The sequence below is a fragment of the Vanessa cardui genome, chromosome 4, assembly GCF_905220365.1.
Source record: "Vanessa cardui chromosome 4, ilVanCard2.1, whole genome shotgun sequence".
NCBI lineage: Eukaryota > Metazoa > Arthropoda > Insecta > Lepidoptera > Nymphalidae > Vanessa > Vanessa cardui.
The window spans coordinates 4,930,160-4,947,785 of NC_061126.1; the positions used below are offsets into that span (position 1 = coordinate 4,930,160).

General features: G+C 31.6%; 1 protein-coding gene across 1 annotated transcript in view; it reads left to right on the forward strand.

Annotated features, from left to right (window-relative positions):
* The first annotated feature begins 4,685 nt into the window (after positions 1 to 4,685).
* Positions 4,686 to 17,626, forward strand: part of LOC124544328 (synaptotagmin-5-like) — a 59,710-nt gene continuing 46,769 nt past the window's right edge. Inside the window, exons 1-2 of the mRNA XM_047122827.1 lie at positions 4,686 to 4,786; positions 5,202 to 5,533. Coding sequence (XP_046978783.1) covers positions 4,783 to 4,786; positions 5,202 to 5,533 — 336 coding nt within the window. The 5' untranslated portion in view covers positions 4,686 to 4,782. The remainder of the gene's footprint in view (positions 4,787 to 5,201; positions 5,534 to 17,626) is intronic.

Below are 17,626 nucleotides of genomic sequence, written 5' to 3' on the forward strand. Positions count from 1 at the left end.
TTGAAGTAAAAGCAAGTCGTACATTGTGTGATTTTAAATATTGTGTGAACTTTTTTTTTCTATATAAATAGATGAACCATTTTTTGTGTTGATTAAAGCTGTTAGATCGATTAAGCAAGACAGCTAAATTTTTACAATGTCTGTAAAAATACTTAGATAAATTTTATTTACTACTGCGGAATACCAGTTATATAATATACCTATTTAGAATATTCCTTTATCTATACAAATCGCTAGAACTAATTTAAAAAAATAAGCGTGCCTATACCTATACAGGTTAACCGCCATTATCTATCTTTTTGGGGCATGGACAGTAAGGCCGTTTTTAGCGTAAAGTGTAATCTATTAAAAGGGTTTGTTGCGTTATTTGGATTTGTAAGTTTAATCGAAGAAATGCACTTCACTTGTAACACAATATGTATAATTGCGTGATTGATTTATGTTGAGATAAATTGTTTTAATTAATTTAACTCTCGTATTTTTTAATCTATGTCTCTTCTAGACACTAAACATGTATGAAAGGAGTGGGGGGGGGAAGTGGTATGGGTATTATTATTATTGGCGTAGTTACATTTATATGAGTCAGTTACGCTTGATCACTTACATGATGTCTTAGAGTGCGTGAAACGACTGAAAGAAAAGACAACAAAAGAATATAAATTAGGTGGACCATATTTCATTAACATTAATTGGAATGTCCCTCTTTAAGTAAATACAACTATACTACGTCGTAAAAATATATAGTAATGACTTTCAATGGGCCGCTTTGGCAAACTTGATAAAGAATATACATAATGCAACACCCAAAATGAAAAAATAGCTAATTTTAGTTTATAGGCATTGTGCAAGCAACTCATGAACTCATCACGTATACTACTGTCAAAGAGTAAATAGTAATACGTAAAATTGTTATAAAAAGTTTCCAATGTTGCCAGTGCACTTAACTACTTAAAAGTAAACCTATATATTACGTAACATCATAAGAATAATAGAATTTATTTCACCACTCTTGTCCAACGGTTTAGTGGCTAAACTGGATGCACGTGACAAATTGTGCAAATTTTCTCACGATGTTTGTCTTCACCGAGCAAGATGAATAGTAAACACAAATTAAGCTCACGAAGATCCACTGAGGTTTGTCTTAGACTTGCCCGTGTCCCCCAATTAACTAGCCTATCGCTGGGAATCTCAACTCCATTTTAAACTTACTCTCTTATTTATGTAATAAATAATATATGTTACTATTTCGACTTGGATAATAAGTGATCTAGTGTGCCTATTAAAAGACACAACGTATTACATACTACAATACATTATTATATAATTTGGTTGCGCAATGTAGGAACGTTTTTCTGGTTCGGTGCAAATCAACTCTTCTTATGAGGTAAAAGATAAATAAAATACATTTAAAATATGATTTGCATATAACTGTGTATGCCTGTATAAAATCACAACTAGGTACTATAGTCCAACCAATTAATTTCTTAAAGTATCGTGATGGTGTTACATTATTTCATTCATCTATATTTTTTGTTTCAATTATATCAAAAATGAAATGATATATGCGTAGTAATAAATTACTGAAATAATAAATAATATTAGATACAAAATACTTGGAGTAAAATATTAAATTCGATTGTCACTCATAGTAAGCGTAAATTTTAAGATCTATACGATTTCTTAAGTACTTAATTTTATTATCAAATGGTGCCGTAAAATCTTTTTAAGTTAACCAACTTTTATAAGATAAGCTAATTACTACAAAAAAAATATTACCCTAACCTTTAAGGACAGTGGTAGTCTAATTACAATTGGCAACTAATTGATGAGTTCATGAATAATTACTATAGATTAATGACATTAACTTTTTTATAAATTTAGTAAAAAAATTCTGATGAAAAGAGTCTTCTTAATTGATTTGATATAATTAAGTTGTGATTACAAAGAAAACTAAAGTGAAGAGTGAGTGTAGATTTTGTCTTAGTTTGCTCCGATGTTTTTTAGGTAAATTTGTGAGTGCTAAACTGTGACAAGTTTCAATGCACATGAGACACACAGTTGTGTCTCTTCGATTCCATTGTTGAATTTACCTTTTTTATAATTGATTCGAATGATTGATTGACCGCCCCGGCTTAGTCCGCTTATCATAAAACCTGACACTGTAATACACATAGAAATCAAGCTAGTAACTACCTACTTAAGTGATGTCACAAGCTTTATAGATTTAGCACCCAGATGTTACAATATTTAGATATGTTATAAATATCTCAGAACTTCGTAATGATCGTAACAAAACTAAAACAATACAATTGGTACAAATTGAAATAAATAAACTTACTTTTCAAAAACCAAAGAAGTCAATAAACACTTTTAACAAATTACAAGAAATGGCAATAAAATCTTAGCGTCCGAGAGCCCAAACATAAATATGTGGTTCGAAAATTACCGTTCAACTCTTTTTTTATCAAAATATTTGTAACTATAAACAAATCTCCTAACTAACGTATATTTGTATATCTGCTATTTGTTTAGGTTTCTAGAGGTATAGTAGTTATAGTACTGAAAAAGTACTGTTCCTTACCTCTTCCACTTAGTATGAAGTTGAAGGAATGACCTTTGTGTTGAGTTTCAGTAGCACCTATTAAAAAAATACATACCGTCGAAAACACGAAGACCATCATTATGAAAATGTTCCACGTTACACGAATATACGTTATATAAATGCTTATTACATCTTTTTTAATTTAATATAATATAAAAATCTTACTATAAACTGTTTCATTGAATTTGTAGGAGTACAAAGTATTTAAAAACTTTCTTCATTAACCTAGATTGTTTGTGTGGGTATATAAAAAGGTCCGTACTACAATTTTACTTCAAAACAGGCAATTGATTGATAAATTATAGCTTATTTATACTGTAATCAGAAATTGTAAATTGTTGAAGAAATTGTAAAATACAGCTTATAATAATAAAGGGTACATATATTTTTTACTCACTCATTATAATTAGACCGTATTGTGTAGAAATTTTCTTGGTGGTAGGGCTTTGTGCTAGCCCGTCTGGGTAGGTACCACTCACTCATCAATTATTCTTCCGCCAAGTAACAGTACTCAGTATTGTTATGTTCCGGTTTGAAGGGTGAGTAAGCCAGTGTAACTACAGGCACAAGGGACATAGCATCTTAGTTGCCAAGGTTGGTGGCGCATTGACGATGTAAGGAATAGTTAATATTTCTTACAGCATCATTGTGTATGGGTGATGGTGACCGCTTACCACCAGGTGTCCCATATGCTCGTCCGCCAACCTACACCATAAAAAAAGAAATCGAAAAAGCAAAGAAAGAGAAAATATATTTCTTTAAAATAAAGTGCCTCTACAGTCATTACCATAAAATAACTTTTATTATTGCTTCTGTGGGTTGGTACATTTCTGCACCATGTGGTCCAATAATTGACCCCTCGTATTCTACCTATTCTGTTTGTCCTCCTTTTCCGTTGCATATTTTTTCTTCTTTATATTTTTCTCTAGTGCTGCGCGTAGTTCCCGTTACTAGAAATCATTTATTTCCTTACTATAAATGGTAGTTGTAGTCAGTACATAATGTTTAAATATTTTAGTTATCATGTTTTAATTATTAATGAAATAAATTTTAATGTAGAATTATACATAAAAGTTTCAAGTTTTCATAGAAGCGCAGGATTTTTTTTATAATGGTTCTTCTGGTCATATACACATGCAACGCTTCACGGTTATATTTTGAGTTAACAATTTTACCCATACTTATTTAATTTTTGATCGAGTTAGGTATGAACGTGTCATAAAATCTTACTTTAAGAAAACCTTATACCACTACTCAGTTAGCGACTTCGCAAAATCAATATTTAAAATTATTTAAGCATTACTTAGATGTCAAAAGTGTGGTCAAAGTCAATTACTCATTGAGGATATCAGTATATACAGGTCATATATTTTAAAAATGTATGGTTTCTTACGATTCTGCTCTGACATATAAGACACTTTTAACGTTTTAACTTAGATCGGAAAATACGGGTGTTATAAAGATTTTTGAGGTTATATTATTGTTGTTTATAAATAACTGATAGTACATTATTAAAGATTTTTATTTATGCGTATTATTCATATAAAATAAAAGGATAAGTAGATCTAGCTCGCTTGAGCGCTCGTGCCTGCAAATTGTTTACTGAACCAAATATTTGTGTTCCGAAAAAGTCTTCGTTCGATATTGCCTCAGATATATATACGTACGTACTTAAAGATATTAACGTAATTTAATTTTTGTTATTTTTTTTCCTAATTCAGTTAAATATACTAATCGCAAGACTTACGTTCAAAAGAGATCGAATCATATCTTTAATTATCCAATGATAATAATAATTAATGCAAACATGTATTCAGAACATGCGTTAATATTATAAGCACGTAGTCAATATATATGTATATACATTACACATGACAAATTCGATTATAATAATAATCATATTCGAATATTATACATTTCGAATGAATACTTGATTTTATAGTATCTTTGCTTTTAGCGATAAGAATCTTCCAGGCTAACTAAATGAATGGTATTACACGATTACGTCGCCATAAAATCAACATCGCAACACAGATCACGACTTGGCGTAAACAAGTCTAATGACAAGACGAGCGCCGCGGCGTACAGTCGTGCGCTCCGCCCGCCCTACTCGTGACCTAAACAACAGTCAAAAACAATTATCTGAACCTACGGAGACACAAAGTAAATCACCACATATTATGAGTAAGTAATATTAATTCAAATATAATAACTCTTTACACTTTTATCCTTTACCATATGGCAGCATACGCAATGGTAAGCTCAAATCAGATAATAACGTTAATAGAGAAAGTTTGTTTAGTGCTCTTAAACTGTCGTGTGAACAGTAATTAGTCCCATTAAATAAACAGTGAGTGCCATGAACTTTTATGGGCTTTTCGCGTCAGTGGTTTTACAGCCGTGTTTCGTTCTACAATCTGCATAATCAGGTTGTCTGTTGGAAATTTTTCTTAAACATAATTTCTAAATAAACATCACCGTTGCAACGTTGAAACGCGGTACACGCAGGTATAACTCTAAAACAACATCGCGTATATATCATCGTCTACGATCCGATCGATGATACATTGTACTATGTAACTAATTTCGTTATCTGCAGATAAGCTGTGGGCAGAACGGAGTCAACTCGGTGGGGCACCTTGGGACGGTCGCGACTACGATATTATGGAGGAATATCGAAATAATTGGAACGCAGAGGCGCCAGCAAAGACCTTAACTAAGGATAATTTTATTCCTCATAGAGAGGTTTTACCTCCGCAAGCGTTATCGAGGGTGGATAATTGGTCTTCTAATGGAAATGCGTGGAGTGTAGCTTTGGGGGCTATGGGAGGGGCTGGGACAGTTTTAATCGTTGCAGCCTTCTTGTTTTTGTTCAAAAGACCCAAGAGACAAGAGCTACCGCTTCTAGCGCCGTTGGATCTTGGGCAAACTGTAAGTACTTTTTTTTTTTTTTTTTAATTTATTTATTCGTTTAGCATGATACAAAATAGTAACAAATTATTATAGTACAGCATAAGTTTTATAAACTTTACCGTGTACCACAGTCACCGTATTTTATTTATTGAATGTAATTTCATTGTTGTTGTAATGTGCAATAGTACTCTTTTTGTTCTATAGAATAGTATTAAGATTATTAATCACTAGCAATATCTGTCCTACAGGATTTTCCATATCTGGAACCTTTTAACTAACTATTAATTATCAAATATACTTATATTATTTGATTAATCGTCTCTGAAAATCTTTTTTAATCTATGGTCGTGGCGATAAGTTTCCGTTAAGTAAATTAACTTAAAAAGTATAACGATTTTTGCACATATCTATGAAAATGTTCAATACAAACTTTTTATCTCCTATTTCTTTAGTAAAACGCTACCATCATTCTCATATGATGTTTATCAAACGCTGATTATTTTTTCTTTTATTAATGTCAGAATTCTAAAAACCAATTTCCATATTCCCAGCTACGAAAAAGAGTAACTTCCAAATAAACTTTCAACCCCCTTAAAATCTGTTCAAGGATGAATCAAAAAGGCTACTAAAACCGATTTTTATTTGCGCAGTAGCTTAAAGAATAATTTCCATATTTATAACTTTGAAATGACCTAATTCCATACAAATTTTCACTTGAAAATCTTGTAAAATATCATTTTAAAAAAACTTGGCTTATTTCTTACCTTCAAAACAGAAAAATAATGCAAAGTAGAAGTAGTAGTAAAATATCATTTTAAAAAAACTTGACTTATTTCTTACCTTCAAAACAGAAAAATAATGCAAAGTTGTACGGTTGTTAAGGCTATTTATTATTGAGAAAAAATATTTTTACACCTATTATAATTATTAAACTCTACTACTACTACTACTCTACTACTGTAACAGAAATACATTTTTAATTACTTCGCCGTGAAAATCCCTAATCATCCCCTACCAAATACATTTAAGGCTCGGTTAAAATATACAATAAAAGATTCAGCGAGCCCTTAAATTCATGAGTGTGAAACAAATACATAAATTACATTTAAAAACGTACGTTACTTTTCATTTATTTCTAAAATCGCTTTTTTATACAAATATTTGTATTTCTAAGCATAGCTTAACATAATAAAAATGTCCAAAAGAGGAATATTTATAAACATGTACCTACAACATATAGCTATATATATAACATATGTTGATATAGAATATTTTATTTGTTGCTAAAAACGAACTATAACAGTAGATAAAAATATATGTAGGTAGTATATTCACGCTTTGTTTTCTTATTCGATGTTTCGATATATCAGAAATAAATTATTGAACTAGAGCTAGAGAACTGTCATGCCAAACTCTTAGCCATTAATTAAAGTTTACAGTAAATCCTTGTCTCCATTAAAATCCGAAACGTTCGAACGTGGTTAGAAAACATCCAAATCAAATTGTATACTTAACGTGTGTGTGAAATATACAATACGTAGGGTTTTATTATACCCTAAGTAAAACACATCATAAAATTAACATTTGCTATTTGTATTTTTAATATACAAACCTAGGAAGGCATTGTGTATTGATTCAATAAAAAAACAATTGAAATGTTTTTTTTTTTTTAATTATTTACTTGCGACCACATCATACCAAATTATAATCTATAAAAAAATGAAATAATCGTAATCGTTTCACTAAACTGAAGTTAGATAATAAACAAAAAATCTAAATGATAAACCATAAGTCGATTTTGGTTGATTATTCGGACATAAAATACGAATATATGTATGAAACAGCCCGTAAATGTCCCACGGTCCAATAATACCCTTAGCCTTTTCCAACAAATTGCTGAGATTCGATATGAAACAGCTAGGTGGAGTATATGATTTTCTATTAATAAATTTCAAGTTCCAGGCAATCGGCTGAACAACCGTTTGATTCGTGGCACTGTCACTAATTGTTTTTTCCACGAAGATATCGATTCAATTGGATATGTGATAGAGCATTTGTATGGCACGGGTTACCCGCGTTTTTCGACTTAAAATTGGCCAGCCCGATTATATTTGATCTTAGATTTGCAAATTTTTTAAACCCAATCATAAAGCAGTGGTGGTGCTTGCCTGGATTTGAACCCGTAATCATCGGTTAAGATGCACGCGTTCTAACCATCTCAGCTCAATTAATCTTGAAACAGCCTTTAAATCCGGGGTATGATTATGATTATATGTGCTTAATTTGTGTTTGAAAAAAAAATCGTGAGGAAACCTGCATGTGTCTAATTTCATCGAAATTCTGCCTCATGTGCATTCCACCAACCCGCATTAGAACAGCGTGGTGGAATATGTTCCAAAACCTCTTCATAATGGAAGAGGAGGCATTATCCCAGCAGTGGAAAATTTACAGACTGTTACTTTACTTTACTTTCAAGATTAATAATTATTTGTCATAATAAACTATAAAACCATTTATAACAAGAAGACTTACGTTTAAATAACTATCGCTGTAACTTCACAGCATTTAACATGATGCATATTGTTACGAAGTTACAGCGTGTAAATCTATAGGCTATAAATAGTGCGTAGTGTTGCAATGATCGAAGAGTTGACATGGTTGAACAAGCTAATCTCAAGACCTACACGTCTCATTTGAGTGATTATTTCTTCTTATAATAGCCTATTTATCAACGACCTGTTATATACTATTAACACTATATACAATCAACGTCAAGCAATGTCGCAAAATCGTGGATCGGTACCTATTATATAGTCAAATACTACTCTTATATTAAGTATTGAACGGCAAAAATTAGATATAGCATCGAGAAATGCAATGAAATGAAAATAAAACTGATTACTGCAGATTTACACGACCAATAGCCCTCTATCGCGCCATTCGACGCTATTCGTCGCTATAGATTCTCGCGTCAGTTCAACCCGAGAAAGCAAGTGCATGTAAATCGATTTGTCAAATTGACGAATATATTAGGTCATACGATATTACAAGTTAATACGTTTGTGTAAAGATCATACTACCTGATGGTAAGTGGTCAGCATCCCCCATAGACAATGACGCTGTGAGTAATATTAACTATTCCTTACATCGTCAATGTGCCACCAACCATGGGAACTAAGATTTTATGTTCCTTGTGGCTGTAGTTACACTGACTCACTCACCCTTCAAACCGGATACCAACAATACTGAGTACTGTTATTTGGCGGTAGAATAACTGGTGAGTGGGTGGTACCTACCCAGACGGGCTTGCACAAAGCCGTACCACCAAGTAGATAATATATAACAACATAATGCGCTCATATACATATTAAGCAGGTATACATATATTAACACTTATAACAAAAATACGCAGTAGTGACTTGCAATCATAAATCTGCAAGTTTTACGATAAAATTAAAGTTGAGATTATGAAAGCCAAAACAATATCTGTAGGAAATTTATGTTTCAATTTTACATTTTAATATATAATTAAAATCTAATAAGCACCAATTTGAAACAAGCGTAATCTCATTAGGTATCATAAGCTAAGTCTTTACAGAAATATCCCAAAGGTCTAGTAACTTGTACTATGTAAGTAGCTATTATTATACCCGACAGGGCTTACGATATTAGAACTTGGCCTACAAAATGAGACTAAATATAAACCTTTGTTTATACTGGTGCAAAGATGGTCAATATTTTAAACTTGGTCCTTTAATAAGATCCTAATCCTATAGGAACCTATTGTGCTTTATATAGCATGCCTCCTAATTACTGTTGATATTTTCATCATGTAATGTTTGAAATATCTTCTGAATAATAATAATTATAGGTAGTGTGTTTCAATAAACTGAATTTGAAAACGCAGTTGCAAATATTCAATTCATACAAAAACATAAAATACTATACTGTATTGCAACTTCTCAATACCAAACTATACCTACACAGAGCTAACAAGCTTATTTGTTCCTGGCGCTGGTGTACTAAAGTCAATATATTCACGATTGAGTTCCCTAGTGTCTTTGCACTCGTTTAAAATAAACAGGGCGGGAATCAATTTCATTACGCACTTGTAAGTCTGTTCGTAACACGTATTGGATGCATGCGAAGCTTGGGAAAGACGTGACTAAGCGTATATACATTATATGGAACGTTTCGTGGATAGCTGATTTCGTGTGTCCTATAATTTCATTACCGTTCATTATACGTATAATATAAAGAGCCGCCATGCCCCAGAGGTTAGAAGGTGTATATCTTAACCGATGCGGATTCAAACCCGCAAAAGTACAACTGAATTTTCATATTGTGTTTATAATTCATCTTGAGGTCGCTAGTGAAAGAAAATACGTATAATTATATAATTACATTTAGATGCATGTTTGTAATAAAACACCATAGGCCAGTTCTTAGTTCGTGGTAAAGGATAACATAGTGGGTAAATTGGTACATCGCGCATGAAATACAGCAACAAGTATGTGGACGAACCTGAATTACCAAGGTAAAAAGTCTCCAAATCTTATTAAGAAGAAAGTCTTGTCTTAGCATTTATAGTTCTACTTTACTCAAAGTTTGATGTGCACTTTTTCTAACACTATTTTCAAAATCGATCAGAATGAGGATGTTACGATTACGTATAGATAGATTATTCCTATTATTATTAGTATATCAGATATTACATATTGAATATCAATATATACCTCGGAAATATGGATTTATTCTTAACTCACCAACCCGTACAAACTGCCTGAATAAACTAAGAAAAGCTGGCAAAGAATTCTCAAGCGTATTAAGTTTGCTCTCGCAATTTCTGAATGCGCGTAAAAATAGACTCTATTGTACTCTTATTATATATTACATAAATTCAACACCGTAGGTGGAAAACGATCCGTATATCTCTATCCTTGACTTGAAAGATTATGATAATATTTGGCATTGAATGTTTTCCTTGTTTTAAATGTGCTATGACAACCTGATTCTTCGAGCGTTCGTTTTAATTAGAGGTTGGTACTGAAAATTGCATCATTTAATATTGGTCTTTTATATCTTTTTATCATCATGGTATTAATTTTTTTATCATCTGAGTCTCACTTATTTTATCCGAGTTTCCGAGTAAAGACTTTAGCGTTAAGATGTAACTGTTTCATATAATTTACTATAATGGTGAATGTCTACACATCCTCTTCTTTTTCGCGTTATCCTAAGTACGAAATAATATAGAAGTCTGTAGTACTGAGCTAAGGTAACCTTTCTGATATGGCAAGCACGAGATGTGTTATAAGTAGGTAAGCATGGATTAAAACCCATAGCCCTCAGTTAGCTTTCACGTGCTACCTTTCATGCTAGCGTCTCTAATATCTTCATTTCAAATTATATAACCTATGAAATTCTTTAATTGTGTTCAATACAAAAAAGTATGATTTCAGTCTCAAAAATCAAAATAAAATAAACTTTATTCAAGTAATCTTTTACAAGCACCTTTGAATAGTCATTTACCAATTAAGTGAAGCTACCACCGGTTCGGAAAGTAGATTCTACCACGAAGAACTTCTTTTACAAATCTAACACATACGTAAGATCCTTAGCTATAAACATATATTTGTTTATCGCTTCGGTGGTCCAGTGGCTACAACTACAGCTCCGAATCCTGGATACGAATCCCAGATAGGGTCATTAATTTTTTTTCAAGACGTGTTGTAGTTATTGTTACAGCATGTAATTGACTGATGTCTATTATATTGACCGGCATGGCAAATATTCAGTGAAAAGCACATTATTAATATACGTTCTTGTAATACATAATTATGTTGTAATAGTTTTTCTATTGTTATCTCGTTTTATATGTTTGTTTTAAACATTGTTATTGTATTGTATACAGTAAACGATGTTTTCTCCTCTCGTGGAATAACACATATATTACGTTGTTTTGGAAAAGTTTTATTATTACCGCCATCTGTATTTCATGTCGTTAACTAAATACACTAAAGCTCCTAAGTACCATGTCGGTAAAATTCAAAAAAGTGCCATACAGGGCAATAGATGGCGTAGCATACATGTGCTCTACAATGCTCTACAATTACGAAGCTTTTCTTGTGATAGCTACGGATTCGTAGCAACACGTAGCTATCGCTTACCAAGATATTATATCAAAAATATTATTAATATTTACAAGCGTTTTTTTTTAATATTTGTTCATTTAACACAAAACCAATAGAGAAAACACCTACTTTATAATTTTATTCTAATTTTAATGTCAATTGTAACACCAAATATTGTAATTTGTTAAAAAGGCCTTTTCTTTAAAGATTATTATTTTGACACCCTCAGAATTAACATAATCATAAGATATATATATTAACATAATCTAATTTCTTATGTAAAATAATTACATATAATTATAGGTTGCAAGTGCAGTTACAGTCGTAATTCTTATATTTGAAATGAATTATGTATTGTTTAAACAAATCGGTGACAATCAATTAAAATTTCATTAACGATTTTTGATATCATAGCGTTATTCACGAAAACATGACGCGCTTAAAAAAACACACCACATTTGATTGAAAGCTTAACGATTATTTATTTATAGTCGAAACAGTATGGCAGTACTGACAATGGACAATTAACGGTCAATCTCTGGCATATATCTGTATGAAATTGTTTTTAGTTATTTATTAAATGTGATCGTTTGTGGGGATATGTGAAATGGGTGAATTATTGCAATCTTAGTTTTAATTTAAAATCTAGACATGGATATCCTACTTGGTATTTGAGTTTTGTGAAAGCCCATCTGGCTAGGTACTGCCTAGTTATCATTAATTCTACCGCAAAACAGCAATACTCGGTATTGTTCCGATTTCCGAGGGTGAGTGAGCCAGTGTAACTACAAGTATAAGAGACAAAACGTCATAGCGCCTTGATTTGTTGACTCGTTGGTGGTATAAGGAATGATTAATATTAATTATAACGCTTATGTCTGTATATCACAGGTAGTACTTGATGCTCCTCCATCTCATTTCAGCCATGTCTGCTATGTTCCAGCAGAATCTTCCTTCGTTTATGTGGCGCATTACAAATGCACCCTCTTTTTCTTTAATTTCACAATACACAATCTAAAAGAACGTGTATAGAACTAACGATTTCACGTGCTTTCCTAGGTAAGGAAGTGTTACAAATTATTATACAAAACTCCAAGCTACTCTGAATTCCTTAGCATAAAATAGCAATAACGTTCTATCCATCATTGCAAACTTGTTGCAATACCCTTCAGTATACTAAACCTGTCACATCAATAAACTAAATAATTTTAAAATGCTGTGAAGCGTGGCTACTCATATAATAATGTTATATACAAAACCTTTTCTGAAACACGCTACATTCTCTGATATTAATTTGATATATGTTCAGCATTTTTATTGATTAAGCCATTACAAAGAAACGACTCCTCATTTAAAAATATAGATATATACATATGTACGTAGCAGTAATTATTCTTTGGATAGTCAGAGTGCCTAATGTAGAAACTTATACATGTTTAGGTGGGAGTTTGGAGTTCTCCTTGACCTAAAAAGTGACACTCCGTTTCAGCTTGGATGCACAGGCAACTGCTTACTTATTAATTTTTGTTACATAGCAGATTGTGTTTAACATATCCTACATAATATATTAGGCATCGTACTTAATATTCATTTTAATTTGTCTTATTAAGCGTATGTAATGTTACTATTTATAATCCTTTGTGTACATTTAATATTTATTACCATTAAATGTACTCAATAAAGAATTGAATAATTTATAATGCAATAAAAAGCATTGTTTTTAAAGTGAAAGTAGACTTTCTAAAGCAATATGTCGGTCCTTTGTTTAAGCTCTTTAAAAGGAGTTTTCAATAGTTATTTTGACAAGCTTGTAATGAACATTACTATAATCTAAAATCAAAATTAAATTAATTATTTACCAACCAAACCAATACACAGGAAAAATCATGATTAAAAAATAATATCTCTAATATTATAAATGTGAAAGTAACTCTGTCAGTCCGTCGTTCACTACTAAATCACTGAACCGAATTTGATGAAATTTGGTATTGAGGTAATTTAAACTCCAAGTTAGGACATAGGCAACTGTTTTGCCAAATATATATAATATGTAATAACCAAACTCTAAAACGCGAGTGAAGCCGCAGGAAACAATTAGTAATATTATAAATAGTTAACCATGTTCTAAAAAAGATGACGATCGTCCTCATAACTAACTTATTCAAATAAAATAAATAAAACATTTAAATGCATAAATTAAAAAAACGAATTAAATAACACAAAAAAACTTATGAAGTGATTTGACTTAATGTTTCATCTCTAACGTTGACATACATTCTATACTGAGAAAATGTTTAAAGTAAATTCAAGTTAAAATATAAAAATACATAAAACCCTTTTGTATCTCACTTTCCTCTGAAGCCGTTGTTTACTCTAGTCTTTGATTACGGTCCCAACGTACTCCATTATATTGTTACAGTCCCATTGTTTCAGGATTTATTCAGAATGCTGTTTGTATTCAATTTGTGACTCACGTTTTTGCGTTTTAATTAACAAACATTTAGCTACAAGTTAAGTTTTGAATGTTATTTCATTTTTGACATTCTTTACGTTCATTATGATGTTTTCGGTTTTGAAAACAATTGGGCTATACAATTTTTAATTCTATACAATTTAAAATTATAGAGTATTACAATAAACGTAAAAATATAATTGTTCATTTATCTATTTAAAAAAAATTGTATAATTACACACTATATCATATTTAAGACGAGTAGTTCCGGTGTGCAAATCAACATACCATCTCAGACAGTAGGTAACTTAAGAGTCGACAGAAATAATTAATTTGGGTAATTCAAGCGCTCCAATCACCAGTGTGGTGGCGAAATTAAATCACACAAGTGAACCCAAGGGTAACTTTACATATTCTCTTGGTTAAATACCTATATAATTATATGAAGTTTGTTTTATATAATGATTAATATTCTTGATATAAGAACTGTCTCACCCCAGAAATATTTTCCCATATTTTAGTTAGAATTTAAAATCACTTCATGAATGCTGCGAGTTAGATTATCGTAAAATATATCAATATTCGTATTATCATCTTAACAATCTAAATAATTTAATCAAAAATATTCATACCTAATTAGTTTATACGTAGTCTATTATTTAATTAAATACGACATCAAGATAATCTCCATTGATGAAAATTTCATTACATAAGTCAAATTTGTTAACGTGAATATCATACATATCCTCAAAATCATCGTCAAAAAAGTAGCTTATTTTATTTTACATTTCATTTCAATGTTGCCATTATCTTAATATTATCAAACGAGGTCACCAAAATCCGCCGGGGCTTGAGCGAAATGCCCCGAGCCTGTTGAACGCCGCAACAAGTGCTGCATCGATCAGTAATTCGCATCCACACCCCGCGCGTACCTAAAACTGCTTTTATGAAAAAGTTGTTATTGATTGACGATTATGGTACAGCGCTGTCTGTGATTTATTTAACAATTTCCTCGTTATTGAGATAGGATATTTGTGGTTTAATTGAATCTATGAAAAAATATATTTCGTATTGTACGTTGTTGTTTTAAGTTTAGAAACTGCATCAAAGCGCTTTCTGTAACTTATTTTTCAAAGCCAATGTTATTGAAACAATATTTTGTGATTTAATTGAATACTACGAAAATATTTTATTCGATCTAACTTGCGTCCAGTACTTCCCCTAGTTTATTTTTGTCCAACGTCCACATTATTGAAGGATGTTATTATTTACTTTGGATGTTACGAAACATTTTTAGCTGTAAATGTTGTTTGGGAATGATTGATTACACAAATATTGTGTGTTCTTTTTTCAAATATCAACTCAATTATGACAGAAAAATATATACAGTGATTAAGTAAACGTCGTTATACAACGTTTATAATAAATATAGACACGTAGATCTATTCAATAACGATGGCGCGCCCCTCTGCGCTAGATTATCGGCATGCATGACTGATGCTCGTGTCTACGAAATTTCTTAGTGTGGGTGAGATGATACACTACAGTCAGCAAAAAAATACAAATTAGATTATATTTTTTTATATTAACTTTAATTAAATGTACTCCACCGTCGTGTTTCAACAGATGTACATGTCGTATATGTAGATCGTAATTATTGCTTTAACGTTATAATATTTTTAAGTGAGCTGAGATGGCCCAGTGGTTAGAACGCGTGCATCTTAACCGATGATTACGGGTTCAAACTTAATTTTTGATTACAATTCATGGTGAAGCAAAACATCGTCAGGAAAGCTGCATGTGACTAATTTCATTGATATTCTGCCACATGTGCATTCCACCAACCCGCATTGGAACAGCGTGGTGGAATATGTTCCAAATCCTCTCCTTAATGGAAAAGGAGGTCTTATCCCAGCAGTGGGAAATTTACAGGCTGTTACTTTATTTTACTTCTTTTTTATTAAATTTAAGTTTCTTTTAAGCTTAAAACAATTAGTCTTGTAATTATAAAGTTTATGTCAATCCTTTTTATCATTAATATAATGTTATTGGGCTCAATATGCCTTATTTGTAATTGTTGTCATTTATGTATGAGTCAAGTTTAATAAGAACTGTTGAATTTTTATACTATAATATTTTGCATACTATTTTTTTTGAAATTACAATCAATCTCATTTTTAAAATAATTAAAAATAGAATGAGTTATATTAAAGAAGTAATTTGAAAAACAACTAGATGGCTTTTTGAAGGATAAAATAAAACGAATCAATTATAACTCCCATTCGAAATAAGATCCTGAACGTTCCATGTAATAAAACCCTACTCACTTTCTGTTTTACCACAACATCATAAAAACTGTAGTCATAAAAGTAAAGCAATTTTTAGAAATGGTACTAAATTTTAAAAAGTTGTCTAAAACTCTCGCATATAACTTGGGCAGTGTATCCTTCGAGCTTAAATGTGCGCAGCAAGATGACGTAGAATAAAGCTACGAAGTCTTTAAGAGTCAAGAAAATATCTAAGAAAACGTAGCAGAACGGAACTCGTAGACAAAAGAACACCAATAAGATCACTAAATTGTAATTAATGTCTTCGTATTCTTCGATTTTCGAAAGGGACACGAGACTTAATTGACCTCCTCCAACATTGCAATTAAATAATCAATAACATTTTTTAGTACATCTTTTCATCATCTTGAGCTGGGATGGCCCAGTGGTTAGAACGCGTGCATCTTAACCGATGATTGCGGGTTCAAATCCAGGCAAGCACCACTATATATATCTGCTTAATTTGTGTTTATAATTCGTCTCGTGCTCGGCGGTGAAGGAAAACATCGTCAGGAATCCTGCATGTGTCTAATTTCACCGAAATTCTGCCACATGTGCATTCCACCAACCCGCATTGGAACAGCGTGGTGGAATATGTTCCAAACCCTCCCCTTAATGGAAGAGGAGGCCTTATCTCAGCAGTGGGAAATGTACAGGCTGTTACTTTACTTTACTTTAGTAAATCTTACTTGAAATAGGTGAAATGTTACTTTCGAACTATACTATACCAATATGGAAAATGAATCATTAAATCAATCTTAGTTTTAAAACTCTAATATCACTGATGGTATTTTACGGTTATATAAAAAAAACTTATATATCTTTGCACAGCGTAGATGTGAGATAGTTGGAAGATTTGTGTTTAAAATAAAAAAAAAAAAATTTCTTAAAAAGCGAACAAAGATATAAGGCACAAGCGATATACCATCTCAGTTCCCAAGGTCGATGGTATATTAGTAGTATGATAAATGATTAGTGCATCTTATAGTGCCAATTTCTACGGTTAGTGGTGACCACTTTAACCACTACCACCATCGGATGTCCCATATGCCAGTCCGCCTGCCTATATTACATAAAAAACAGACATTTGTTCGGTAGCTTATTTTATATGCTAAAATTATTTATTTTAAATGTTACAAGGCTTCTATTTAACAAATATTTAGAAATGTTTAAAGCAGGCTGGTTATTAAAGTTAGTA